A 27,909-nucleotide genomic window follows, 5' to 3' on the forward strand; every position below is an offset into this window, starting at 1 on the left:
TCATGGCATATGTTATAATATCATAATGATAATTTTTTTAACAAATAACTATATTTTATTGCAATGATTTACAATCATTGTTTTATTTTATTACGATAAAAAATGAGCTATCACCACAAAAAACATTACTATTAAAAAAACATGTTGTATCGCCACAATTTTAATTTAGGTGGCAATTTACATAGTACATGTTACTTTTCATTATTTTCTATTGCCATGATTAACAAATTCGTTGTAACAGAAAAATTATCATCTCATAATTTAACTTATTCTTTTCATATAGACACGGATTATGATAAATTTTATATGAAATTTAGAGCTCTACAACTTAAATTTTTCATTTAAAATCATTTAAATACTCAAATTCATGACTTAAATCTCAGATAAGAAGACTTGAATGGAAAGATATGCATTTTTAAACAAGACACAGTTAGGGGAAGAAAACTGATAGAGCTAGTCAATATTTTAAGTTGAAAATTTGACTTTGTGCTTAGTAATTTATATACTATTCGCTTCATTTTTTATCGATGATGTTAAACTGTTGGTTTGTCCGTTCGTTTTTCTTTTTGCAAAAATGTAATATTATAAGTTATTTTAAAATAATATTTAGTAATAAATTAAACCATAACAAACTAATTATGTAAAATTTTTATATAAGATATATAGTTAAACGTGGGCCAAAAAATAAGGACGTCAAGTCCCGTGAGTACCTAATTGCAAGCTAAGAAAGGGTAAACAACTTCCTTATCTATCTCCACAACACAGTACATCCAAAAGGTCGTTTCAGACGGTCATAAGAAAGAGGAACTAGAACTACTTTTTTTACTTCCTAATTGGTTGAAGGTGATTAAAACAGCGATTACGCACACACGACACGACCAGACTAATCATCAGTCATGGCCCAGCTGCGCATCAGCCGCCGGTAATCTCCCCTTCCCTCCCACGGTTTAAGATCATTCCGTTGATTCTCCATGCTGAATTGAACCCCCATCTACGTACTGATCGATCCAAGCCGTGTATAAATAGATCCCAAAGATCAGCTTCCCAAACCACGCAGCCATCGATCGATCTCCCACATTTTTGTGCAGCGATCTAGCTTGCATTGCTAGCTAGTTTAGTTTTGCCAGCGTCATATCGATACATTTTAACCTAGCTAGCGACTCGATCGCTTGCATTGCTAGCTAGTTAGTTTTGCCAGCATCACAGATTCACAGGAAGACGTCCATGGCACCAGTTCCGGCCACCGCCGCCGCCGGCAGCAGCACCCGCGAGATCCGGCGCGCACAGCGTGCCGATGGCCCCGCCGCCGTGCTGGCCATCGGCACGGCGAACCCGGAGAAGTGCGTGACGCAGGATGAGTACGCCGACTTCTACTTCCGCATCACCAACAGCGACCACCTCCCGGAGCTCAAGGACAAGCTCAGCAGAATCTGTAAGCCAACTAATTAAGCATGTGCACATTGTAATAGTATGCTATTTTTAGCATTTTTTTAGGCAAATTGTCTCCATTTTTTCACCTTAAAATGGCGCAGTTTAAGATTTGGCAAGGTGTTGGTTCATCAGCTTCAGTACAAAAATATAGACTTTCATTTTACACTCTTAATTCCAATAAGTTCAGATTAACTGGTTGTAAATCTTGGCAATCATGGCCCAGGTATATATTAACATGATGACACTACTGATGAGCCATGCCTGTTAACATGATGACACTACTGATGAGCCATGCCTGTTAAATGCAATCAAAATAAGATGATCTGTGAAGTGCTTCGGGATGCTGCGAACTGAAACATTGTTGATTTTCTAAACCTGACGCCAAATTAAACCAGTAAATTGTATGCATCGCCAAAATGTAATTTAGTTAGCTAAGATTGCATGGGAAAAATTGGATTAGTGCATTTCATGTGTGCTAATATAATGTATGGACGTATGGTTTGCAGGTAACAAGTCAGGCATCGAGAAGAGGTTTATGTACGTGAGCGACGAACTCATGGAGGCTCACCCGGAGTTCGCCGACCGCCACCTGCCATCGCTGGACGCCAGGGTGGAGATCGCTTCCAAGAACGTGCCGGAGCTCGCCGCGGCCGCCTCGGCCAAGGCCATCGCCGAGTGGGGGCGCCCGGCCACCGACATCACCCACCTCATCTTCAGCACCTACTCCGGCGTCAAGGCGCCCAGCGGCGACCGCCTGCTGGCGTCCCTCCTCGGCCTCCGCCCCACGGTGAGCCGCACCGTCCTCAGCCTGCACGGCTGCTACGGCGGCGGCAGGGCGCTCCAGCTCGCCAAGGAGCTCGCCGAGAACAACCGCGGCGCGCGCGTGCTCGTCGCCTGCGCCGAGTCGACGCTCATCGCGTTCTACGGGCCCGAGGTGGGCTGCAACGACATCATCGTCGGGCAGGCGCTGTTCGGCGACGGCTCCGGCGCGGTCATCGTCGGCGCCGACCCGGTCGACGCCGTGGAGCGCCCGCTGTTCGAGATGGCGTTCGCCTCGCAGACCACCATCCCGGACAGCGAGGGCGCCATCACCATGCAGTACATGAAGGGCGGCATGGACTACCACATCGCCAGCGGCGTCCCGGAGATGCTCGCCGGCAACGTCGAGCGTTGCCTCGCCCACGCCTTCGACTCCGTCGGCGTCGCCGCCAAGTGGAAGGACCTCTTCTGGGCCGTCCACCCGGGCGGCCGCAGGATCCTCGACCTCATCGAGGAGGCGCTCGGGCTGGAGAACGGCGCCATGGCGGCGAGCCGGCAGGTGCTCAGCGAGTTCGGCAACATGAGCGGCACCACGGTGATCTTCGTGCTCAACGAGCTGCGCCGCCGGTTCGAGGCGGACGGCGCGGAGGGAGCCGACTGGGGCGCGCTCATGGCGTTCGGGCCGGGGGTCACCGTCGAGACGGTGCTGCTCCGTGTCGCAAGCGGCCTCAAGCCAAATCAATAGTATCCCAGTAATTAATTAATTATTATTACCTATTTTGCGACATTATCCAGCACTGCGTTTTCCATTGGAAGGTAAGTAAAATAAAATGTGTGTGTCATATACAGAGGCCTGCTTCTCAATGAGGTCATGGACACATTTTGTGTTTTTAAAGGGATCATGGCCCAAAAAGTTTGGAGTAGGTACTATAATTTCTATTTTTTGTGTATGGTTCAATTGTATTATCGGTCTGTAAGGTGCAATTAATCCATGGACATGTCATTCATTCCTTAGTCAAGATATCTGTAATATGAAAGAATAAATAAATAAATATATCTCCGTGCATCTACAGTACTCCGCACGTTTCAAAATATAAGACAATTTATTACGTTAGGACAAGTCTTTGATAAAAGATTAATTTATTAACATATCACTTAATTGATGCAAAAGTATAATAATAAGAAATTTCTTTTCAATAGGAATATAATCATATCAATCTTTTCGTTATAGTTATATTTTAATATATTAATTGCTGATAAAACTCTTGGCCTATATTTTCAGACTGAGATATTATGTCTTACATCGATGATCCATTTCACTTCTAATATTTATTTTTTTAGTTGATTGATTTTGAACCAAAGGAAGGTCAGTTGATTGAACGCTAAAGATGATCAGGTTTACATTTGTCCAATTTTAGATGTCATTTTCCTCGCCTAAATCACATGTTAAAATTTTTCATTTGGAGTTGACCGGATTGCGCCAGGTTCATGCAACACGATAGTGGGACATGAGTTCTCTCTTTCTCTTTTCTCGTGAACTCACGTGAGGGTTCCTGTGGCAAATATACGAATGAACGTTCAACCACAAAACATTAATTTAAAAGTTTTTTTAACCATCTTTAAAAATATCTATGAGCTTTTTTCTATGCTTGAGGCAGAGGTACCAGGTACTAGGAAGTACTCTCTCCGTCTCTGAATATTTGACGTTGTTAACTTTTTTATATACGTTTGATCATTCGTCTTGTTCAATTTTTTTAAAAAAATATAAAGTTATATATATGCATAAAAGTATACTTAACCATAAATAAAATAATATAAAAATAGTTAGTAATTATATAAATTTTTTAAATAAGACGAATAATTAAACATGCATAGGAACCAAATAAACCTAACCGTTCATTTGTTAGGGGGTAGGATTGGTAGGGAAAAAAACGAGTGCAATAAATAAAACTTATCTCTTTCTTGCCGGCGCCGCTGACGGCCGAAGGCAGCGGGGAGGCAGCGCGACGGCGACCGTGACGCTTGGTCGCGCGCTTCTCCCGTTGGCCCAGCCCCTCGCCGATCTCCACCTACACGGCGAACCACGCCACCACGCTGACGAACGGGCAGGCGACGATAGCGTCGCGTCATCGTCCTCTCGTCGCCACCCGAGGATCCCGGCGAAGAAGATGGCGCCCGCCGCCCGCGAGCTCCCCGCGGACCCCGATGCCGCCGCCACCGCCTGCGAGCTCCCCGCGCGCTGATGGCAGCCACCGCCGCCCGCGGACCCCGACCCCGACGCCGCCGATGGCTTGGAGGAGTTGAGTGGCGGTCGGTCACTGTATTCCATATACGCGAAATTACTTTTCTGCCCCACAATCCAAAGTACCATGTGTGGGGATTCCTCGAGAGGTACCATTAATCAGAGACCTCCGATCGAACAAAATCAACAAAAATGATTTGGTATTGGTACTTTGTACGACTTTAAGGATGGTACAATTGTTCAAATTTTATTTGGTACCTGTTGATACTTTGTACTACCTTAAGGATAGTAAAATTGCTCAAATTTTATAGTAAAATTCAGGAACTTTAATATACATTATAATTTAAGGTACAAAATTTTACGCAAAAAATTATGGTATCTCAAGATAATTTTTTAAAGATGATAAAAAATCTCTTAATAATATCTAGCACATGATCTAGATATTCCCTCTATTTTTATGCCATTGACTTTGGGTGATCATTCATCTTATTTAAAATTTTTAATATAATTATTAATTATTTTATTATAATTTTATTACTAAAATTATTTTAAGAATTACTTATAATTTTGCATATTTGCACTAACATCTTAATTGGGACGCGGTCAAACTTAGAAATCAAATAAAAAAACAGGCCCTTAGTATCCTAGTACAAAGGCTAACAAAGATATGAGTTGCCAAGCTACAAACCATATTATAGTTTTAGCAATTATTACTTTTATATGAAAAATATTTTAAAATAGTCCTATATATATTTGTTCCATTTTTTATCATCAAAATAAAATTTTCAAACAATATATAATAGCAAATTTAATTTATATTTCTCCGGAGCAAAGCACATGTATTTAGCTATTTTTTAAAAGCTTCCATATATATATTTTTCATTATCTCTCTTTTCTATAATAGATTTTTTACAACTTAATATCAGCTAATTTCATCATTTAAACTATTAGCATAAAATCTTATCTCCACCTTCGTCTCCATCTTAATCTCCCCAGAGCTTTAGCTAGACGCAGTTTCAGAAATAGCACAACAATAATCAACAAAAGCCTCTCTGGCTGGCTGGCTCTGCGGCCTTGGCGTCCAGCCTCTCCCTCTTCCTCTCCCGCGCATGCACAAAGGCAGGGAGGTCTCTTTCCCTTGGTCGTCGTCGTCGTCGCCTCCTCCTCCTCCTCCTACATCCAGCCATCGAGAGGAGTCGCTCGATCGGGTCCGGCCGGCCGGTGGCAGAGAGACGAGAGGAGCGAGGAGTGTGTCCATCCATCGTCGCCTTCTTCTTCTTCAGTCGATCGGGGTTGATCTCTTGGACGAGAGAGAGAGAGAGAGAAAGAGAGAGAGATCGAAAGGCCCAACAAATAATGGAGTGCCTGCTGGGGCTGCTGAAGGTGCGCGTGGTGCGCGGCGTCGGGATGGCCATCTGCGACCCGCTCACCCACAGCAGCGACCCCTACGTCGTCCTCCGCCTCGGCTCCCAGGTGCCCCTCTCTCTCTCTCTCTCTCGTCCTTCTGATGATCAATTCGTCTGTGTGCTTCTAGCTAGCTAGCTTCTTTTCTCTCGTCAGTTTCAGTCAATCGAATTGCTTGTGCTGATTCTCCTATATCGGGACCATGACACTATAATCAATAGATTATTGTATTACCAGTCATGCTAATTAGCACCAACATCTCCAATTCTCCATCAGGGCATGTAATCAATCGCCTCATGCAAGTAAATGTACCAGACTGGTAATTTGTATCATCTCCGGTCCATGTTATAAGATTTTATTGTTTTGTCTGGATACATAAATAAAATCTTTTTTGTTTTTTTGCTGGGTAGCCGAAGACAGACTACCCATATTTTCATTATCGGCGGGAATTTACAAGCAAAAACCAGAAACCGAAAGAACAAAAGAAAGGGGCGACAGCCACTCAGCCAGGCAGGCTTTGGCCAGCTCAATCAGCCAACAAGGGAGCTGAGGCCGTACATGAATAAATTTAATCAAACATAAAAAGTCTTATATATGAAACGGGGGAGAACATTCATTTCCTTCTGCAAAATGGCCAGACGGTGAAGCTATTTAGTCTGAGAATTTTGAACAGATGAAGAAATTCTGGGCCGTCGAATACATAAGAGCGTTATAAGTTCCTTTCCGATTCAACTGTAAATTGTTCGCTTAGAATTTATAGGAAAAAGCAAATAGAATCCATCTCCCGAATTATTTTTAGAAAAAAATAAGTCGGTTTGTTTGATGTTACTGGTTACTACATATTTTTTAAAGGTAATGCAAGAGTGATGTAATTCAATTCACAGTTATCACAATTATTATTCTGATATCTTCCTTATCCTCAATCAGTTGACTAACATCAAGTCTTGTAATTGTCCTATCTGCTAATTTTATTTATGTGATGTGCAGAAAGTCAAGTCAAGTATAAAATATCATTCCATCAATCCAGAATGGAATGAAGAACTCACCTTATCAATCACAAACATGATGCTGCCTGTCAAAATTGTAAGTTCATCGGCACTTCTCGTACTAATTTGGTACCTCTTGGTACCTTAGATATTAGAAGGTAGTAAATTTTATACAGAAGACAGCGGTACCTTATGGTACCTGCTTAACGATGGGAAAAATGCTCTAATTGATACCTTCAAAATCTGGGTTTTTTGTTTCACTTTTCGAAGCAAACGGTATTTTACAAATGAAAAACAATTCACGAATAAATATTTATATACATGTTATTAGTGATTTAAATACAAAAGCCGGAAAATAAACTATGATGAAAAAACTTCAAAATCAACTTTAAATTTAAGTTTAAAATTTAAATTTTTTGTCTTATAACTATAAGCGAAAAGATGAGGCTGTATTACATCTGCTACTTGTGAACATTTGCTTGCTACTCCTATCTCTCGTCTTCTGAAAACAATGACCTGCTCTGGCACATCAACTGCAGGAAGTCTTTGACAAGGACACTTTCACCAAGGATGACAGCATGGGTGACGCCGAGTTCTGCATCCTGGACTTCGTCGAGATCGCCAAGAGGGACCTCAGCCATGTCCCCGACGGCACGGTGATGAAGACGATCCACCCGGAGAAGGAGAACTGCTTCGCGACAGAGAGCCAGATCACATGGAAGGACGGCAAGGTGTCCCAGGACATTGTCCTCAAGCTCAGGAACACCGAGGCCGGCGAGATCATCCTGAACCTTCAGTGGGTCAACATCCCAGGTGTCGCCCGGTGATTCGCGGCGGCGCCGGCGCCGGCGCCGACATGGCCGGTGGACATGGCCATTGCCTGGATTCTGACATGTAATGGCGGTGGTCCGGCTATGAGGTATGACAACTAAGCAAAGCATCCTGGTGAGATCCTGAGAGATCAGTAGGATGGGTAAATATGTGATCCTGATATGCAGCAGGCCTATGCTACTGGCAGTAATGCTTGTGTTTTCAGTATTTGGTTCTGCATCATTTCTGTTGCCTTTTCTGTTCCACAGGGGTGTATATGTTCTGGAACACATTTATAGCTGTGCCATATCAGTATGCCACTTGGAAATCTTGATTACATTCTTAATTGACACATTGCAAATTCACAGACCATGTGCCATTCCAAGTTTATCCAACAGTATATGGATACTCTCCTGAATTTACATTTGGCAAAATTAAAACCAGTACGGGAGTTAATCTGGCAGCTAGTTTGCACATGCATAAGACGGTGCAATTCAGTCACTACACCACTGACCCATCAGAATTCACAAGCAATAGAACAATTTGGATCATTCCTTTCCCTAAACTGATAATACTCCTGCACTGTGAACAATGGAGCCAAAAACGGGTGTCTATACACCATCCATGACCTAGGGCTTGTTTGGGGCTGTTTGGAGGAGCTTCTCCGAGCTGCAGCTCTCTCAAAAGCTGCTTCTGTCAAAAGCTGCTCCAAACGGTCCACAGCTTCTGAGAATCTACAGTTACAGTTACAGATTCTCGAAAATGAACTAAGAATCCAGAAGCTGGGTTTAGGAGCTTTTCCAGATTCTCAGAAGCTGGCTACCAAGCAGCTTCTTTTCAGAATCTAAAGTTCCTCCAAACAGGCCCCTAGTATATACAACTTGTTTTACAACTCAACCTGATAGCAGAATCAACTGAGCAAACAAGAAATCACCATTGCTGGCAGTTAACTAGGAAGCAAATGTGGCGTGCTTTCATCATTGCCACTTCGAGAGCTTTCATGTGGGCGGTGATGCTTGGCCATTTGCATGTCCCGTGTAAATTGGGTCCGAGATTTTGCATAAGGAGCTTCCCTTGCTGCAATATAGGGGGGACATGGACAAGCAGTCCGTTATATTCAGAAAATGTGTACACCCTACGCTCAGGTTTTAACAACTTATGTACTGCTTCTTACCTGCTGCTAATTTCTGAGCACGGCGAATGTTCTGTCTTCTCTTCCACCAGCATGCCGCAAATACAACTAGAAATAGGATAGCTACCAGTACCCCAAAAGCCATACCAATCTTTGCAGCCACAGATAAATGTGGGCCGCACTCATGTAAACCAGGAATGCCGCACAGTCCAGCATTGTCCGTGAAGCTGCCATATCAGCAATCGTAAGATACTTAGGTTGTTATCATTCACATTCTATTAACAGAAATTGCCAGTCAAATGCATCTACAACGGTGTCATTACATATATAAGTGACACAATGAAAAGAAGGTGCTTACTTAAATCTAGCTCTGTGCAGAGGCCTTCCTCCAAGGCTGGCTGGTACCCTTCCAGAAAGATCATTACCATTTAGATTCCTGCACAAGAGCAATTCTTTGAAGATAACAGGGATAAGGATAAAGTCCCAAACTTAAAAAAATGCATAATTAATGTTCTCACAGTATCAGTAATGATGCCAGCTGACCAAGGCTATCTGGAATAGAACCATTAAGTTCGTTATACGACAGATCTCTGCAAACATAGTTATCAAGTTAGCATATATAAAACACTGCAACCTTTTACCTAATATACACTTAAATTTAATCTAAGAATCGTGCAGATTTTTTTTTTTTTGCGAGAAGAAAAAAAATCTTTGACAGAGATAGGATCAAGGCATTTAACTGAATCATTATATTTCAACTACAGTTTCTTTTCTCAGGAGTAAAAGGATATGGAAGTGCAATTCAGTTTTGAGTTCCAAATCAACAGAGAAAAAATAAGTGGGGTGAATATTCACAATAAAAATAAAAGGAACCGGGACATCAGCAATTTTAGACACATGATGCAAGATGCCAATATCTAACCATTGTAATATCCCATTCTGATGTGTCCTACTATCACCAAAAAGGTAAATACTTTAACCAAACAAATAAATGCGCCTTTTTATTACTCCCAACAACATAATGAATACAGAGTACCATTTTTCATACTCTTAATTTAATCAAGAGAACATATTATGAATGTTCTTGAAATAAGGGAAGCAACACAGAGTATACGTAAAATATAGTTGAGGTGCACTTACAAAACTTGCAGCCCTGATATGGTACCCAAAGTGACTGGAATGTTGCCCTTTATGCTATTACCACTTAAGTTTCTGTTTGACAAAATGGGATTATACTTGTGTCAGACTGAAATATAGGTGCCAAAACTTTCTTATGGCAATAGGAGTAAGAGCATATCATTTAGATTATCATATTAGATTTTCAGATGATACTGGACTTGACTACTTTCCAGCAATCATCTATTGCAATGTTACAGCTTACAGGTTTTGAGTACTTGCCAGCAGTCCTTCATGCTGTTATAAATGTGCAGGTTCCATATACTGCACTTATCTTAAGATCTAGACTCTAGCAAAGCATACTACTGCTGCTAAAAAAAATGTAACAAAATCATCTCTGTTAGATAAAACCTTACATGCTCTGTAGATGTTGTAGTTTAGATATGTCACCAGGTATAACTCCTCTCAAACCTTGGTTGTCAAGACCGCTGCATATCGTGGAATTAACTTCAAATACTTGCAATAAAAACGAATTATTGTTGATGGATAGCTATTGAAACTGAAATGTGTGTCAGCAACTAGATCATCAAAATACAACTGTACAACACTAAAACCAAACTATGAAAATATTGATGTTCAAATCAATGGTTTCCGCAGCAGTCGAATTGGGAACCCATGAGAAAATCATAACAGTTGATAATTGACTGAAAAAAAGAACATTGTGGCATGGCATTGCAAAATCAAATTCTAGAGTATTTTAAATGTATTGTACAATACGATTAAGGTGAAAACTGTGGTAGAACTGCTAGCAATAGTAGTATGCTTGCAACAATCTTCACCTGATAATCGAACATGTGGAATTTCACAAGTGATATCAATTGGCATTAGCCTTTAGTTAACAACTATATGTTCAGGGCTCATATTTTGTCTTCTGTTATTGATCCTTTAGACCTTCCATTTTCTCAATGCAGTTTGATGATTGGGTTACACAATTGATGTAAGATTGCTCACTAGAACATGCCTTATTATTTAAATATTATATTTAAGTTACTAACTTAATGCATAAATAAGCAAATAGACAATGCAAAATCCTTCTGTTTGTGTCATTTGCACAAATAAATATCAGTGTAGTACTTCAAGCATGCTAATTATAAAGACAATATTGATTTTTGTGATGTAGAGAACATACAGCCCGTCAATGACCCAGTGACCTTTGGTATCATCGAACTGGCATTCAACCCCACCCCATGGATGTTGTTGAGGAACGCACGGGTCACCATTCCAGCCTAATCGAAGAGGAAGACCAAGTGAACCCTTCAAGGTTCGCAGTGCACCCACTATAAAGCATTAAAGCAGTAAATCATTACATAAGCTAGTAGCCAAACTATGGTAATTCAATGTAAATTCCTGTTTTTTTGAAAAAGGACATCAATATATATTTTACATTCAGTAAAAGCTACTTTATTTGGCAGTTCATTTCAACCATCATTATACATCATGAAATGAAAAGGTGGACTGAATCATCTACAGGATGAAATAGGACTATCAGTTTCATATGCAATTTGACATTAAAAAAAAGGTCCAATAGTAAAACAAACTTGGTACATGTTTTTTTTTAAAAAAGTAGCTACCTTAGTAATCTATTTGCTTGAAACAAAAGGAAAGTGAATTTCCAGGGCATCAAGCACCAACCTTCTTGAGTTAAAGTTTTCTTTTCAGCCAGAATGATCTCAAAGACCTCAATGGCACTAATAATGGCACGTGTTCCTTTAACAGGTTGCAAGACGATTGTTAGTGTTGTCCCAGTGACAACAATAGTTTTATTTAGAACAAGGGCAGTAAAACGTTCTCCCGCCATGCGAATTATATCAATATCCTTGAATGCAGTATCCCCGTTGATAAGTACATCAAACACCCTTTCCTGCTCCGCAGTTATTCCATTCTCAATCTCTGCAAAGTGAAGCCACACAGAATAATTCCTATTTGGAGTAACATCCATTTCAAAGGATAAGCTTGGTTGCCTATCTGTACCCACAATAGCTGACTGATAGATGCTTTGAGGATAAAAATTAGGTGCAAGTAATGTTTCTGCTATAACGTTCTCAGTTGATAAAGGCTGGTCATCAGAACTGGACGACAAAGTTTTCACCCCTAACCAGAATCTGTCCCCACCCCAGTGAATGCCATTCAGATCTTCATCGAATGCTGGTTTTCCAGAACCACATGTCAACCTTTTGGCAGTTCTAAGCACTGTGCCCTTTCCCCATGAAGGACCAAATTTATAGGCATTGTCATCTATTTGGAGAACTTCAATAGAAAGTATTGATGGATCACCATGACCTGTGCTGTGGAAGCAAATCGACAGGCTTGAGTCCTGGACAAAAACCAAAGCTTCTGCAAATGTCTTCTCATCCTCACTGCTCCAGCCCAACAGCAAAGAACTAAATAGAGTACCCTCAACGGAAACATCGAAAATTGGCTCACTGTCAAGATTAGGATCAGCCACAAGGGCAAAGAAAAGCCTAACTTGGTAGTGCCCATTGGGAACATTGTTGATGTAGTAGCAATTTTCTGGACCATCAGACAGAGGGAAATGCCGGAGAGTTTTCAGAGGAGGAATAATAAAGCTCGGCCGAGTAGCATTTGCAAATCTGCCACCAGTATAACCAAAATCTCTGTACCACAATGTGTTGGTAGGCGCCGTCCGGACATCATCAAAACTCCCGCAGCTTATGCGGATCGTATATGGCTCTGAAAATAAGGTACTTGAATTACGGCACGCAGCTATGTCATGCTCGACAGAAACAACCAAAAGAACAACTACAACAAATAATGTATTATCTGAGTTCATTAAACCGTGAACGTACAAGCATACAGAAATGGAGATTTGAGTTCCTATTCAGTCACAGCTTGAGCAAGATTTTTCTTGAATGGCACATGTAGCAATATGGAAACTACCGAATGGCACATGACAACAAGAATGGGCTATAGCTCAACTGCGAAGCTTGCGAATATTGTTCGCAGAATGATGAACGGATAAAGGAAGAGAAATACCATAAGTACTCAAAATCAATATATTTTCCCTGAACATCGCAGTGCCCTAAATATAAGCAACGCTTAAAAATAGAAGGATATTCCAACAAATTTGCTGGACTGAAGAGTTAAGAGACCAAACAACAGCACCTGAATTTGGCTCAAGAATGCAACATTGAACCAAAAAAAAAAAGACTCAAACAGGGGCAAAACCCACCTCACCATTTACAGCGCCCAAGACACGATTTGCATTTCAAGATCCAAAAGGGAAAGGAAAGTAGGGGCAAATCTCATCGATCTGCAGGCTAAACGCTCGCTGATTTGGGCTAGAGCCCAAGTGCGCAACCGCTGCGCTGCATTTAAGCATGAAGACCCCAAAAAACGGAACTTTTTAAGCTGAAAGCACACAAGAATCAAGCACGAAAAGCTCACCTTTGCTAGGATCCGCCGCAAGAACAGCGAGTGATGCAGAGACCGCGAGCAGCCACAGCCGCCACCGCAGATGCAGCACGCCGAGAGATCTGTTCTGCATTGTGCTCCTCCCTCCTTCCCCCCTCAAAGTACGAGCCTTTCTCCGCCGCTTTGGCACTCCAGGATTTCTCTTTTGCTTTCTTTTCTAGTACTCTACTAAAAGAAAAGAAACAAGCTGTCTCAAACTCAGAATTGGGAAGCTAAAACCGAGTCAGAATAATCGTGATTAGAGGCAGGCAAATACGGATGCTTTTATGATAGTTAATGGATATTTGAGCTGTAGATGTGGTCACGGCATAAACTTTATCTTTGTTTTTTTGTACGGGAGCGACAGTGAGAGGAGTGCCCCGTGCACGTTCTTGCTCCCGACCCACGAGCCACCCGAACGAAGAGGATGGATTTGCCTGTTTGTCAGTTTATCGTGTCTAAAAATCTTAGGGCTTGTTAGCTCTCAAAATTTTTTTCTCCGTATTATTACGTCGAATCTTGGATGCTTAAATAAAACAATAAATATGGATACAAAAACTAATTGCACGGTTAGAAGAAAAATTATAATTGTAGTTAGAAGGGAAATTGTATGATAAATCTTTGAGCCTAATTGGCTTTAAATGCTACAGTAGCTCACATGTGCTAATGATAGATTTATTAGACTCAAAAGATTCATCAAACAATTTCCAAGCGAGCTATAAAATTTGTTTTTTTATTCATATCCAAATACCTCTTCCAACATTCGATCAAACGTCCGACATAATAACCAAAAATTTTCTTTTCGTCAACTAAACAGGGTCTTATTAGGTTTAAGTTTAATCCGTATTTAATATCTAGGGGTATTTATTAAGATAAAAACAGTATGTAGCATGCTTCAGAACGAATAGACACTATAGGTACCCATTTCGTGCATTTACCGGTCTAGTTTTCCCAACCCAAACTTCTCAATCAGACCCTATTATTTTATAGGACATGGCAGGCACCCACACTCCACCACGACTGAGTGCACAACGCTATTGCCACCCACACACCTCGCCACCAGGCCTGGTACCGTCGCCGACCACGCTCACATTGCCGCCAACCCATAGCACACTCTCTAGGCAGGTGCGGAGAACCAAAGACATAAGGGGCCACCACATGCGCCACGTCCGCATACCTCCTTTCCATCGCCAACTACATACCTAGGTGTAGAGAGGGAGCATCCTTCGCCGACTACAACCTTAGGCTATGAACAATGCAAGGAGGTGGCGAGTGGTTCAGCTAGGGGTGGGGGTGGGAATGGGCCAAGGCCTGTGGATTCTTTCATAACTCTATTTAATTCTTTAAAAAATTAGCTTAAAACTCTATACAATTTTATTTTCAACTCGTTTTGAACCCATCCTTTAAAATTTATAGGCAAAATGGTTGGATATATTACCACCCCTAGGTCTAGCTGTGCCACCTCGGATATCATCCTGCGTGGAGGAGAGAAACCGCAGAGGGAGTGGTTTCTGCAAGAACTGAGTACCTTGCAGAAGACGTGCGAAGCTTCACAGGGGCATCGACCGAAGTAGCATCTGGCATAGCCAGCCGTCGTCTTCCACTCGCACAGCCGGATCCCGTCAGCAGCCGCCCGCGTGATCTGTGTCGTCAGACCCTCTCCCATCCGCGCTGCCAGAGTCTGCAGCCGGCCACCCGCTTTCATCTGCGGCGCTGAACCCGCCGCCAGTGCCCTCTTCCGTTCGGGTCGCCAGAGGCCGCATGCGGCCGCCCACGTCCATCGGCGCTGTCGCCTGCCGGTGAGAGGGGAGAAGGAGCGCCGCCCGCCGATGGAGGGAGAGGGACAGTCGCCCGCCGGTTGAGGGGAGAGGGAGTGGCGTCGGTGGGGTGAATAACAGTGGAAGGCGCCGGTGGATAGGGGGATGGCGCAGCAGCGAGGCAGTGAGGGGGTGACGACGATGGTGTGACGGGAGGAAGCTGGGGGCGACGGCAGTTGTGTGATGGAGGGCGGTGGTGGCGTGATGTTTGGGGTTGGGGAGGGATTTAGATTTCCTTTCTTATTCGGGGGGGTATAATGTAAAATTTTGGATTCTAATGTACACCATGAAAATATATGGACTATAAGAAAATTTAACAGGGGCTGATATATAAAATTAAAGACACAGGCAAGCCACTTTGTATTGTGAAGGAGAGAAATGGCCTTAGACCACGTGGTACGTTATCTCTCCTCTAGAGCCACTTGATGAGGGTACGTCCCTTGTTCATGCCCTTAGGCACCACAATCATCCTCCTAGCAGCTGCATCCACCTTCTAGTCTTCCTCCAGTTGGTCCCCTCCTCTGCTGCCTCCAGTCACCTCCTCCCCTACCTCCGCTGCAAGATATTCTCCACACCCCCCCCCCCTCTCTTCTACTGATCTCTCCTAGCATCGATATATTTTTCATGTCTTGGTTTATAGTATTTGAACGCACGTAGTATATGCAAGCGGTGATGGTTGCAAGATGGAGATAATAGGTCGTCAGTGTAGCACAATTTGGTTTTTTTTTTCTTTTTGCATAATACGTCTGGGAGGAAGTGGATAAAGAGGGTCATTATTTAGTTTTTAAATGGAAAAGGTCAAATGACATATTTATAAATATAAAATAATTTATGAATAAAACTTTTATACATATGTTCTTAACGATATAAAAGCAAAGCCTAAAAATAAATTACGATAAAAAACATCAAATTCAACTCTAAATTAAAGTTGAAATCTCAAATTTTGACTTATAAACATAAGCAGAAGTGAAAAGATGGCGATGATAATTTGATACATCAAATATTTTGGAAATAGAAGAATTTCGGATACGTCTATGCGTCGGGTGCCTGATCTAGCGCCAACACAACTTGCAGTAGGAAAGAAAAGGAAAAAAACGTGCATTTTATCAGTGTAAGAGCGGAATACGTACGGGGGATAGCGTGGGAGCGTCCAACCCGACTCCGATCTCGGATTCATTATCGCAAAATTCCATTCACTACTCGGGAGAGATGAGCCAGCATGGAATGGAAGCTCACCATGAACCAAACACACTTGCCGGGTCTCTGGTTTGCCTTCACTACATCTCTGGTGGGTAAATGGAGTGCGGCCAAAATCAGAGAACCAGCTATACTACTACTTTATAAGCTGTTCGAAGATGGAGCTCCAGCTCGCCACGGTTGCAATGAAAAGCTACCTGCCAGTGTGCTGCTGCTGCATGCTACTGCCCTTGTGTAACTGTCAGGTGCAAGCTAAAACTGGCACCAGCTGATAATGCCAACCAGGAACTCGGCGCGGCACCGGTGGTCACGTGCAGCACTAGACAGGTCCAGACAACGGACGGCGGCTAGAGGTGCCGACAACCACGGGCACGGCAGAGGCAGTGCCACGCCTTTCAGCTCAACTGCAACGTTAATGCACCTAAGGCTAAGGGCATACACATGTGTAAGTCACTCCCTCAGAAAAAAGGTAGGTGGCACTTAGGATAGATCCCACAACGCATGGAGTTTTAAGTGGGTCTCATTATTTATTTTTTATTTTTTTCCTTACCTCTCTCTCTCCCTTACCCAGCTCTCTCCCTCCCTCCTCTCTCTAGTGCTCTCATCTCTCTCCCGCGGCCGACGTGCTTGGCGGAGATAGCGACTGTTGCAGCCGACGGAGGAGCTCGGCACCGGGCAGTGGACCCCGATGGCGGTCGCGTTCCCGTGACGACGCGATGGATCTGGGGTGCGGCGGCACGTCGGGGCAGAGGAGCACGGCGGTGCCTGTGTCCGCGCGTGGATCTAGGGCCCGACAACAATGGTGGATGAGCTCAGCGGCGGCGATGCTGGTGGGCGGCGGCGACGGGTTGGGGGCGGTGTCGACAGGAACGGCCGGCCTTGGTATGCCCGTCCTGGCGGAGTGGCGGGCGTGGGTGGGCGGCGTCGGTGGCATCCTCTCTCTCTCCTCCATTCTCGGTCGTCTCTCTCCTCTCTGACAGAGCTACCGTCCCCTGAGGAAGGAACGCGCACCATGGCCGAGGCACGGTCCACGCCGGCGTGGCGAACCAGCTCTTACCTGGCGAGCTAAGCTCCTCGCCACGTAGGAGCACTGTGCGAGTCCTAAGCCTGTCGCCTGCCTGCCTGTGGCTAGGGGTGGGAATGGACTAAGGCCCATGGGTTTTTTCCCAACCCTATTTAATTCTTAAAAAAATAGCTCAACACTCTATACAATTTTATTTTCAACTCATTTTAAACTCGACCCTTAAATTTTATAGGCAAAATAGTTTGACCCATTATAGCAGGTACAATAGCAGGCTATAAACATATTTTAAAGAGATAGAGGGAAGAGAGAAGAAAGGTGAGCTATTAATTTATAGCCAGCTGCACACGGATTCGAAGACATAATGTGTATGACATGTGAGATCATGCACTAATGTTTTGTAGGTAACTATTGTATAAATTAGCTATTAGATTGACTATAGATAAATTAGAGCAAGTAATTGGCTATACTCTCTTGCCATCCCTACGTGCGGCACTGGCACGATGGAATTACCGCCGAATCGCCTCCTCGAGTGCGTGCGTGCAAGTGCCAATGGTGGCGAGCTGAGATGGGGCCGGGCCGGCTGTTGCGGCGAGATGCGCGCGCTGGCCCGAGTTAACACCGTCGCGCGGTGCTGGACCATTTGGATGCTCCGCTCCGTCGGTGGGGAGGACCCGCTCCAACGCTTTGGGGTGGAGGTGGAGTACCGAGAGCAGCAAAACAGTTGCGATTTGCACGTCCCCTCCCCTCCCCTCCCCTCCCTCGCTGTTATTTTGGGTCGGTCTACTCAGCGAATGTCCGCGTATCTGTTAACCTATATAAAAACTTTTTCCAGCTCATATTTGCATGTATAAAATTCTGTTTTTATACGTAGAAAATTTGCATAAACACAAATTTAACATAATTTTAGGTTAAAATTGATTATATAAAAACAAATTTAACATATATAAGTATCTAGTAAAAAATATTTACATTGAACTTATTATATTAGAAATATGCATCTATAAAAATTATACTAAAAATTAGGGACCAAACCAAACAAACCGGAACTGAAACCAAACTAACCAAAACCATTTTTTTCATCAGTTAGGAATAACCGAAATGATTTTGGTTACCGTTGTCGGTTAACCAAAATAACTGGAAAACCAAATTAATATAAACAACAGTAAAACAAATCCTAGTAACTCACAAAATCCATCAAATTATGCTACTATGATGCCATTAGAGATATATTTGTGATTTGGTGTTACCTTCACTTATTGAACTATAAAAAAACATAAAATAGGGATTTTATTGTCATTTTTTTTCAATTTCTATCATTCTGGTTGCAATATTAAACCGAATTGATCGGTCATGACTTTTTTCAAAGTAACTTTTGTCTTGACTTTCTAATAATCGAATTTTCTCAGTGGCCAAACTAACTGAATCGAAATAAAATGTTTTGGTTGGTTGGATTCACGTAGGGAGCAGCCTTTTTTCCGAATATCTCATCTTACGTAAAAAAAATTAGAATCGATACTTCTTATTCTTTTATGTACCTAAACCGTTTTTATCTATTTATATGAGATTATATATTGATAATTCGGTCAATAAGCTGAAAAGAATATGGTAGTACAACGATCGAGCGGGGCTCGGTTTTCTCTTAAAACAAGCCTCTGTTCACGACCGGTGTTCACATTTTCGTTCAAATTTGTTCGTCGTTCACAACTCACAAGCGTCAATCATATTTCATGGCATCTCGCTGGATTTGTCACCTTTCTGGGAGCCCGTCACTTCGCTGATAGAGAAATTTTGGTTTCCAAAATCGCCAATTCACCTCGCTGGATACCACAGTGAGGAATCCTCTTCTGCAAATCACTACCGGTCACGTCCTCACAACTTTCACGGTTAGTTGAATTGTCAACGCTAGCCAAGTAATGAAAAGAAACCCAAATATCACCACCACTTCAGTTGCAACACCACACTAGCTAAACACTCCGTATGCCCTCGAATAATTCCCAGGGGAAGTGGGCAACTACATCATCACAACTCGAAGTTTCCGACGAGCAACACCATACAACACTACAACCACATCCCCACACTCCTGGCAAATGTAGCATACTGGCAGCAGCTCACACGGCGCAGAACATGGAACCTTTAGGCTGTGTTTAGTTTCCAAAAATTTGAGAAAGAACACGTACAATCACATATTTAAAGTATTAAACATAATCTAATTAGAAAATAAATTTCAGATTCCACCTAAAAACTGCAAGACGAATCTTTTGAGTCCAACTAAACCGTTATTAACACATGTTGATTACTATAGCACTTATGGCTAATCATATACTAATTAGGCTCAAAAGATTCATCTCACGATTTACCCCATAACTGTGTAATTAGTTTTAGTGTTCGTGTGTATTTAATACTTTATTTAGATATCCAAAGATTTAATGTGATGTTTTTGGAAAAAAAATTTAGAATTAAACAGGGCGTTAGCACAATGCTCACGCATTCAAACCAGGGACAGGTGCTCACGCAGTCAAACCAGGGACAGGCTTGCAAATAGCGTTGATGAAAAAGGAAGGATATGGATGAGCGCAGCATGCCGAGCAAGAATACTGCATAAGGATTAAGGAAGATTTTCTCCGTGGGAAGAACTGGTACAATGATTTTTGTACAAGACAACGATCACCTGAGATTAAAAACGTAACAGATTTTTTTTCTACATTATCTTTCCGAAACCACCCATGGTTGAACTCTCGTCTTATTGCGCCTCAATTCCCACCTAAATATGGAACGAAATAGAAAAAAAAAATATATGTAAGTTTTGCAGATCTATAAAGCTACTTTTATGGATAAAAGGAAAAAGGGAGTCTCTTGTTTGTGATACCTTGTATATGCTGAGCTACCTACTAGTTAACTATATGGTACAAAGTAGTGCTCATCTAAGCTGGCGGCAAGGAGCGCCTGCAAGTTGGGCACTCCATCTTGATATCCATCCAACGCTGTAAACAGCCTGAGTGGAATATATGCTCACAAGGTGCAACCTGAAGGACGATGCAATGCATGTTCAGCCAAGGTTATATATAACATATTGACATCACCGGCAGCAAGATATCACGATTACCATGTATTCACTTGTTCTTTGGGTAAGGTCGATTGTGGTCATGCAAATAACACAATCAACGGGCTGATTTGAGTTATCCTCAACCTTCCTGTGGTAGCAGTATTTCTCAGGGAGAATCTGAAATTTTGTACCCATGACAATTTATTAGTGATCATGTGGTACTGGTAAAAACAAATTGTCCAGTCTGAGGAACGAAGTACTGAAGCGCATAATACTAAGTATAAAAAATCCTGGGGATAATAGAATTAGTGCCATGAAAGGCAACTGATCAAGTGTGCATTAGGGAAGATCACGTTAGTATAATTACCTGGTGAGGAATGAAACAACGTGAACCAAAATAGTGCTGGAGCAGGAGCACCGCTGCTTGGATACCCATGAATATTGTCACAGCTATGCACCACTTCTTGTCAGGCTCAATGCGCATGAAATTGTTAGGGCAACCAAATATATACAGCGGAATAGCAAGGCGTGTAATCGTCATGCCTAAAATATACTGAGGGTGCAAGGGTTTTCTTGTATCCCGGATGACATTTGTGACGATTTGAGGAACCCAAAAGGAGTACATCAGGAAAAGAAGTGGCCGCAGAAAATTGTGCAACTCATACATGAGAAGGATCCCACCCAAAAGAATGCCATCTGAATAGCACGAAAAAAAGAGTGATCATTATCTTAACATTTGTTAAATAGAAGCCAAAATTGGTAAACACCAATGTGAAGGTGGAAGTGACAACTAATTTGACATCTTACAAACATACGGGTACTAGAATGGAAAAATAAGCTGTTCCAACAAGCAACAGGAATAATCATAAGCTGTTTCAATAAGCAACAGGAAAAATCATACTAATGGTTCCCACAGAACAGGAAATCCAAAGGACTCAACAAATAGCACATATCAAGCGCTTTGCCCACTGACTTACAAATGAGGTATGACTTATTTGTCATAATAAATTCACCAGAAGGGTTTAGAACCATAGACAAGAATGACTGGGCAATGGTCAGCACATATGCCATCTTACTAACTCAAAAATGATCGACATGGGTGCTAGACTGCTAGAAACTCAATGTTAAATGGCTAATCTTTTGTGATCCAGATTACATGCATATGTGAAGTTCTAAAGTTCACATAGATTCATGCTCTTGTGCACTATAAATGTTGGTTGGAGAGATGACCTACTGATTGGTTTTTAAGACAGAATACACAAACCAGGTGATAATTGATAGTCTGGTACTTACAGAAGCGGCTGTAAAGAACTGACAGTTCTCTTCTCATTACTTCCCAACCTTCTCCACTGCTCAATGGTCTACTGGCTTTCCATATCGCAAGGAGATATCGCATCTCAAATATAGAAAATACAACAAACTTGAAGAAAGCTGCTGTTGCGAATGCGTTGAAGAGAGACTCTGTAGATAATTCAAACAAGCAATTAATATGTCAATGCCATCAATACATTTTGAAAATATGCAGAACTTAGAACATAAAAGGAATCAGGCACATGAAAATCTTAAAGAAGTTAATATTATGACTAACATAATTGCAGATCAACAGTCTAGGGATTTACAAATTACAGAACTTGTTTGATTGGGTTGGCAAATTCATACCACTCATGCATGTTATGCCAAATATTGCGGAATGTTGATGGAATGATGGTACTTAATTGGTTAGCAGGTTCACTGTTGGATCAAATTTATCCACGATCGCTATTTGATAAGAAACATATGTAACCATAACATACACTTTACTTTTATATGGCTTGGATTATAATTATATTTCATTGCTACACCGCTCTTCAAGAATTCAACAGAAAATACTACTTTACAAAGAATAACCGTTAACCGAAGACCAAAGTGCTCTCTCTCCCAAAAAAAGAAAAAAATTAACCAAAGTGGAATTTGAATTTAATAGAGAGAAATCAATTTGCGCATAATTATTTTCCCAGAACTATTGGGAGAAATTTTATTTTAAAGGTAACTCAGAAACACTTGAACAATCATGCAACTTGGAACATATCAACAGACAAGTGTCCGAGGACCTAACTTTTACCAGCAAAGAAAGAGTGTGTGGTACTAGCAGTTGACACTACTTGTCAGAAGGTAACAGAAAAAAAAAAGGATAGCTATTTGATATTTCAGGAGTCAAAAGACTTACCAACCAATATCCCAGCAGTCAGATGCAGTAAACAAAGATATGCATCCATGATAGCTTGTTGTCCAATCATTAGAATTGAAACCTTGGCAGCTCCCTGCAAACAATACAGACTACATCAGAAAACTGAAGTCTTGCAGACTATGAAAAAGCAACGTGCCCAAGTTGTACTGATATATTCTGAAAAGGCAAATGAATACATACAGACTGGGTGTTGCTGTGCTCCATTTGTCTAATCAGTAACAGAACTTGGAGGAAGGAGATCTGGTATACTCAACTAAGGAATTCACATAGAGTATAGAACAAACTGAGAAAAAAATCAGAACTAAGAAAGTTGGAGAGTAACAAAGGATACAAAAGTGACCATCAGTGTATAATTGACTGCTTTGTTGTAATAAACTTCAACATTCAGTGATGTTGCATTTAATAAAATTGGTGAGAAGCATTCTCCATCATCATCCACTGCTGGACTCTCCATCAATCCCTCCAAACGGTATTTTTCATGCTCTCCCTCTAGTTGAAAAGAAGCATTTACAAGAGCTGTTTAGATGTCATTGAAGAAACAGAAGGAAAAGGCAATCCCAAACTGAAAGCTTAAAATATGAGCATGTTGCTTTTGGTGATGCACAACAAACTACCAGTAAGAAATGAGTTTACAAATGTCACAAGGAGATTCAGTACCATTTAGGTTAGAGGACACACGGACCACCTTAGCAGCTATTTCTACGCTACAGTGCTTCTCCATGTCGTACGTTAGAGCTGATAAGTAAGAGGTCACACATCAAAACCACATGAGATTGTAGGTAGTATTCAATCTAGAAATCAAAACTTACAGTTCTTCCTTCGATTCTTCTCTTCAGATGTTTCTTGGAACACTTGAGAGGAGAAAATCCGCAGCTGATAAAAATTTAGCAAGTGCATTTTCATAAGCGCTGGCATTTGTTCTAAAAGAACCTCTTTTACTACCATAATGAACATAAATGCCTGGGGATTACATGAATATCTACAAACTACAAAGTACAAAAGGAAAACTGGATTGTGGTATGCCTATGAAAGGTTAAGAGGCTATTTTGTAGAGTATAAATATTACACATCAATACAAAAACAAGAAAAATGATGCTTCTTACCAAATGATAAGGATTTGACAAGAAGTAATCCTCTTCTTGAAGTGGCTCACCATCTGCGCCACTAAAAAGTATAATACATTTGCAGTAGATCATATGTTAGAAGAAAGATCTACAAGACTACAACAATAGTTAAATTACACAAAGATTTGCAAATGTCACTATAGAATACTCCAAAACAAAATTGCCACTAAAAACAAATAAATATGCCTCTCTACAAAAGGGTGATGTTATACTGCCCTCATTATAACTAATATAAATCAAAGCAACACCACAATTAACATAAGCACTAGTAAACAGAGAAAAAAGATCTGTCAGCATAACCAAGGAATGTGAATGAATTTATGATAGTAGGTGGTAGCTAAGCTTGCATTAAGTAATACTCCCTCCGGCCATGTCCATATTCGTAGTGCTAGGGTATGCCACATCTAGTACTATGTTGCTTTATTTTGGAATAGAGGGAGTATAATGCAAGTTCACTTGCAAGATATAAAAAATTCAGGTAAGTAGATATAATTAGTAACCGAATTTGGAAAACAGAAGTAATGCTTAGAACACTAAGTTAGGAGTAGGAGGGCTTGCAGGACAAGATCTTTGAGACTTTGAGGACCATGCTTGCTGCGTAGAGGATGGTTCTCAAATGAAGACCTTTGAAAACAGAAAGTTAGAAAGGCATATCTAGGTTTAGGCTCAAGACTATGGCCTGTCTTTAGCTGGACATAGTAGCATATAGTATTTTTTTAGCTCTACTTTTACAATCCCCCCCCCCCCAAAAAAAAAAAAAACCTGTATTTCTATTATTGGAGTGTTTGGCGATGGAACAAATTAATAATGAAGTTCTCACTTGCTTAAGTGGTCAAAAATAACAGCACATAATATAATACGGAGGCAGGAAGACAAACATAAACTGTAAAACAAAGTTCCTTGGTAACAAAGAAAAAAAAACAAGAAAAGTTAAATATGCACCTGTTTGCAACCATCCGAAGTTGCCTAAAAGGCCATATATACACGCCTTCCAACCTTATTTGAGCAACTCCACGATCATGGGCATTGTCTATAACATCATGAAATGTAACTGATCCCTGCCATCCCATGGTAAACAGAGTGAACAAAGGAGCAGAAAATGCAGAAGAAAATAATCATGATCACCACAAAAATACAATTAATTAAATCGAATTGGGCATGTAAAAGACTCTGTGACTTCCTTTTTGTTATTATTTTAGGACTACGGAAGGCTGCCAATCAGGCCACCTGTAATTAAATCTCTTCAAAAAGGCCCCGAAAGGGTGGGATTACAAGCTTCAAGTTGATTGAGATCAAGGGACTGGGGGAAGGAATCTTAGGAAACAGGGCTAAAGTGGTTATACCAATGTAGCAATGGCTCAACAGGGAGCATTTGCAGGGTGTGGGAGGCCCACAATGCGGCATAGGCTCAACTGCATGACTTATAAATGAAAGATAAACTAGAATTGCAAAAGTAAACCTTCTAATTCATATGCCTGTAGGGGTGGGGAGCTTCATTACCTGAACATAGTGTACACCACTTATCTTTGTTGGTGTACTCAATAATTCCAAAACTGAATCGCCTTTCAATTTTGTAAACTCAAGAAACCTAGAAGAACCATTTGTGGAACCAGCAAAGCTCCAACTTCCTGAACCAAAAATTGGTGAGATTATTTCATAAACCACAATTAACACTGTAATGAAGCAACAGTATCCTATGCATAGCACAACATAGGATACTACAAAAAGAGGCATTATATGTGCATTTATTTAAATTTACAAATAAATTAGAGAATAATGTGTGCAGCACATAACACATATAGACATATGGTGTACTACTGTTTGGACATGAAGGGAAGACCACAGTTGCTAGGATTGGCAAGCAGGTGCAGGTGACAATGTGGCTTTTCAAAAGCACATACTGTTTCTTCTTTTTTGTTATGATAACTATTTAAGCATATATCTGGATCCATAACAGAAAAATCTACCATAGTTTGTTAAAATACTCCTGTAAATAACTGGATATGCAGCAGCAAATGTCATACATTGACTGAACATCTGAACTTAAGAACCAAGACAGCTCTAGGTATTACCAAATCAATATTAGGCAATAAGAATATCACAGAACACAATAAGAGAGACTCAGCAACAGCAAATTATGAAAAAAATAACATGATCTAGAATTTTAGCAAAAGAGGTAAGAGCAAAGAGAACAAGGCATGACCAAGTTGTATGACATGGTTTGAATAGGCATATCATTAACTTCTAATCTTTAAAGAAAAATTGGTAACGCGGAAAAGAATCATTGCAGCCCCTAAAATTCAGGTACAGTACTGAACTGCAGGGAACAGAGGGCACACATGTTTCAAATAATATTCTCACAGCCAATAGCACATAATTAATTCCTGGAACAGCAATAAGTCAGCCAAATGTGTGCAGTGGTCGTAAAATAAGCGTCAAGGGAAAGACAAGGTATCACTATGGCACACGCAGTTAGGATGCAAATTTTAAGCTAAAGTGGCAGATGGCATCGAGTGTAAGTGTAATTATGGCCCAAAGGTTACCTTTATATGTCCCTGTGATATTCCATGAATATGGACTTATCTCATTTTCATCCCTCTTGAAGAATGCATGCTGCAGTAAGTGCACAAACATAGAGATGATGAGCAACACACTCAACTAGGGACATAAAAGTAGGATTCATAGTTGCATATAAACAGGCATTAGCAAGCTGCAGAGCATGTTCAGCTAACAACCCAGTCAGAAATGAAATAAGCCACTCAAAAGACACCATTTTGTTTTGTCAATCAGTAATGCTATTACTGAGGAGTTGCTCGAACCACCTTGAGCTGCTAGAGTGCTCCCGCTTCGTGTTCCCCTAGGGCCTAGATGCCCAGTAGACTCTTATGCCAACTACAACAGGTGCCTATAGGTACAGAGGTACCGTCAGTTGGCCATGCATATCCAGTTCATAAATGGCTACGCAGAGTAGAACATCCTATTTTGACTTGTAAACCTAGATGCCGCAGTTTTGGTTTTGCACTATCCATCAAATTCAATAGACCAGAGCTATCTATTTACATCGAACTTATTTCCATCGAATTGTACAGCAAGGAGACATGCACCAAAACAAGCACACGAAACTACACCCACGGACTACCAAATTTAGAGAGGAAAAAATGCCTATTTCCGCCGCGTTGTTCTCACCAATTGCGCTACTCTTGGGACCGAATTCGCCTAAAACCCCACCCACAGAAATGGGGGAAAAAAAAAGCTCCCAATCCCAAGGCCGTCCCTCTCACCTCATCGCCCCACGATCCGGAGGAGGAGGAGGCGGCGGCGGACGCGACGCGCTCCCTGAGCGGGCGCAGCGCCGCGGCCAGCGGCGCGAGCGCGAGGCCGACCGCCACCAGGAGGCCCGCCAAGGCGGCCGCCCTCCGCGCCGCGGCGGAGGCGGGCCCCATGTCCCCGATCGCGCGGCGCATATATATTAAATATATATATATATAATCAATCCCTCGCGACGGCGGCGCCGGCCGCGGCAACCACCATCAGCAAGCAGCCGAGGCCGGTCGGTGCGAGGGCTCCGCGCAACCTAGGAGGGTCAAGGGGGGTGGGGGGAGGCGGAGGGGAGGGGACGGGAGGGGAGGCGGCGGCGGCGGCGACTTTTTGGGTTGGTCGAGACGCGGAGGCGAAGCAACAGCGGCTTGCTTGCTCGCTCGCTCTAGTTTTTTGGGGGATTTTGCGCGTGCGTGGGGGGATGGGTGGGTAGGGGTGGTTGGCGCTGGGGCGGAGGCGGAGGCGGCTTCTGGGTTGGAGACGCGGGGTGGGGAACAGCTCTGCTGGTTTCGTTCGTGGTCGTGGGCCTCGTGGCCCGGTGGCCGTCCGCAGCGCTCCGCTGTGGGGCCCACCTGCCAGTAACTGCGTTTATGGGATCCGCGTGTAACTGGCTCTCTCTATATTCTCTCTCCTTGTGGTGTTGGCCTTGTTTGGATTTCAAGTTTCGAAAACGGATTCAATTTTATGTTTGTACTAGCCGGAATAAATCCCTCACGTCTCTCTTGCCGTCGTCACTACCGCCGTGCTAAGAAAGCGGGAATGGATATTTTTTCTTTTTCGAGTCTTGTACTCTTTGTTTGTTTCTGAT

General features: G+C 42.1%; 4 protein-coding genes across 4 annotated transcripts; 2 read left to right on the forward strand and 2 right to left on the reverse strand.

Annotated features, from left to right (window-relative positions):
* The first annotated feature begins 997 nt into the window (after window positions 1–997).
* Window positions 998–2,947, forward strand: LOC102704434 (bisdemethoxycurcumin synthase-like). The gene is made up of 2 exons (XM_040526416.1): window positions 998–1,432; window positions 1,938–2,947. Exons 1-2 carry the CDS (start codon window positions 1,225–1,227, stop codon window positions 2,933–2,935), a joined length of 1,206 nt encoding a protein of 401 aa, XP_040382350.1. The 5' UTR covers window positions 998–1,224; the 3' UTR covers window positions 2,936–2,947.
* Window positions 2,948–5,451: 2,504 nt separating this feature from the next.
* LOC102718469 (protein C2-DOMAIN ABA-RELATED 5-like) lies at window positions 5,452–7,667 on the forward strand. Its single transcript, XM_006657669.3, has 3 exons — window positions 5,452–5,905; window positions 6,824–6,919; window positions 7,362–7,667. Exons 1-3 carry the CDS (start codon window positions 5,789–5,791, stop codon window positions 7,647–7,649), a joined length of 501 nt encoding a protein of 166 aa, XP_006657732.1. The 5' UTR covers window positions 5,452–5,788; the 3' UTR covers window positions 7,650–7,667.
* Window positions 7,668–8,075: 408 nt separating this feature from the next.
* LOC102718753 (receptor-like protein 4) lies at window positions 8,076–13,665 on the reverse strand. Its single transcript, XM_006657670.3, has 9 exons — window positions 13,346–13,665; window positions 11,573–12,631; window positions 11,070–11,217; window positions 10,297–10,368; window positions 9,905–9,976; window positions 9,283–9,354; window positions 9,123–9,200; window positions 8,807–8,991; window positions 8,076–8,709 (listed from the first exon to the last, which is right to left on the reverse strand). The coding sequence occupies exons 1-9, from the start codon at window positions 13,443–13,445 to the stop codon at window positions 8,579–8,581; spliced, it is 1,917 nt and encodes a 638-aa protein (XP_006657733.1). The 5' UTR covers window positions 13,446–13,665; the 3' UTR covers window positions 8,076–8,578.
* A 6,329-nt stretch (window positions 13,666–19,994) lies between these two features.
* LOC102704720 (transmembrane E3 ubiquitin-protein ligase FLY2-like) lies at window positions 19,995–27,262 on the reverse strand. The gene is made up of 15 exons (XM_015839861.2): window positions 27,065–27,262; window positions 26,327–26,396; window positions 25,284–25,411; window positions 24,726–24,841; window positions 23,763–23,823; window positions 23,469–23,532; window positions 23,317–23,394; window positions 22,991–23,148; window positions 22,840–22,899; window positions 22,639–22,732; window positions 21,726–21,893; window positions 20,800–21,128; window positions 20,493–20,609; window positions 20,256–20,412; window positions 19,995–20,150 (listed from the first exon to the last, which is right to left on the reverse strand). Exons 1-14 carry the CDS (start codon window positions 27,245–27,247, stop codon window positions 20,311–20,313), a joined length of 1,728 nt encoding a protein of 575 aa, XP_015695347.2. The 5' UTR covers window positions 27,248–27,262; the 3' UTR covers window positions 19,995–20,150; window positions 20,256–20,310.
* Between the last annotated feature and the right edge of the window lie 647 nt (window positions 27,263–27,909).

Source organism: Oryza brachyantha, chromosome 7 (assembly GCF_000231095.2).
Source record: "Oryza brachyantha chromosome 7, ObraRS2, whole genome shotgun sequence".
In the NCBI taxonomy this organism is placed as follows: Eukaryota; Viridiplantae; Streptophyta; class Magnoliopsida; order Poales; family Poaceae; genus Oryza; species Oryza brachyantha.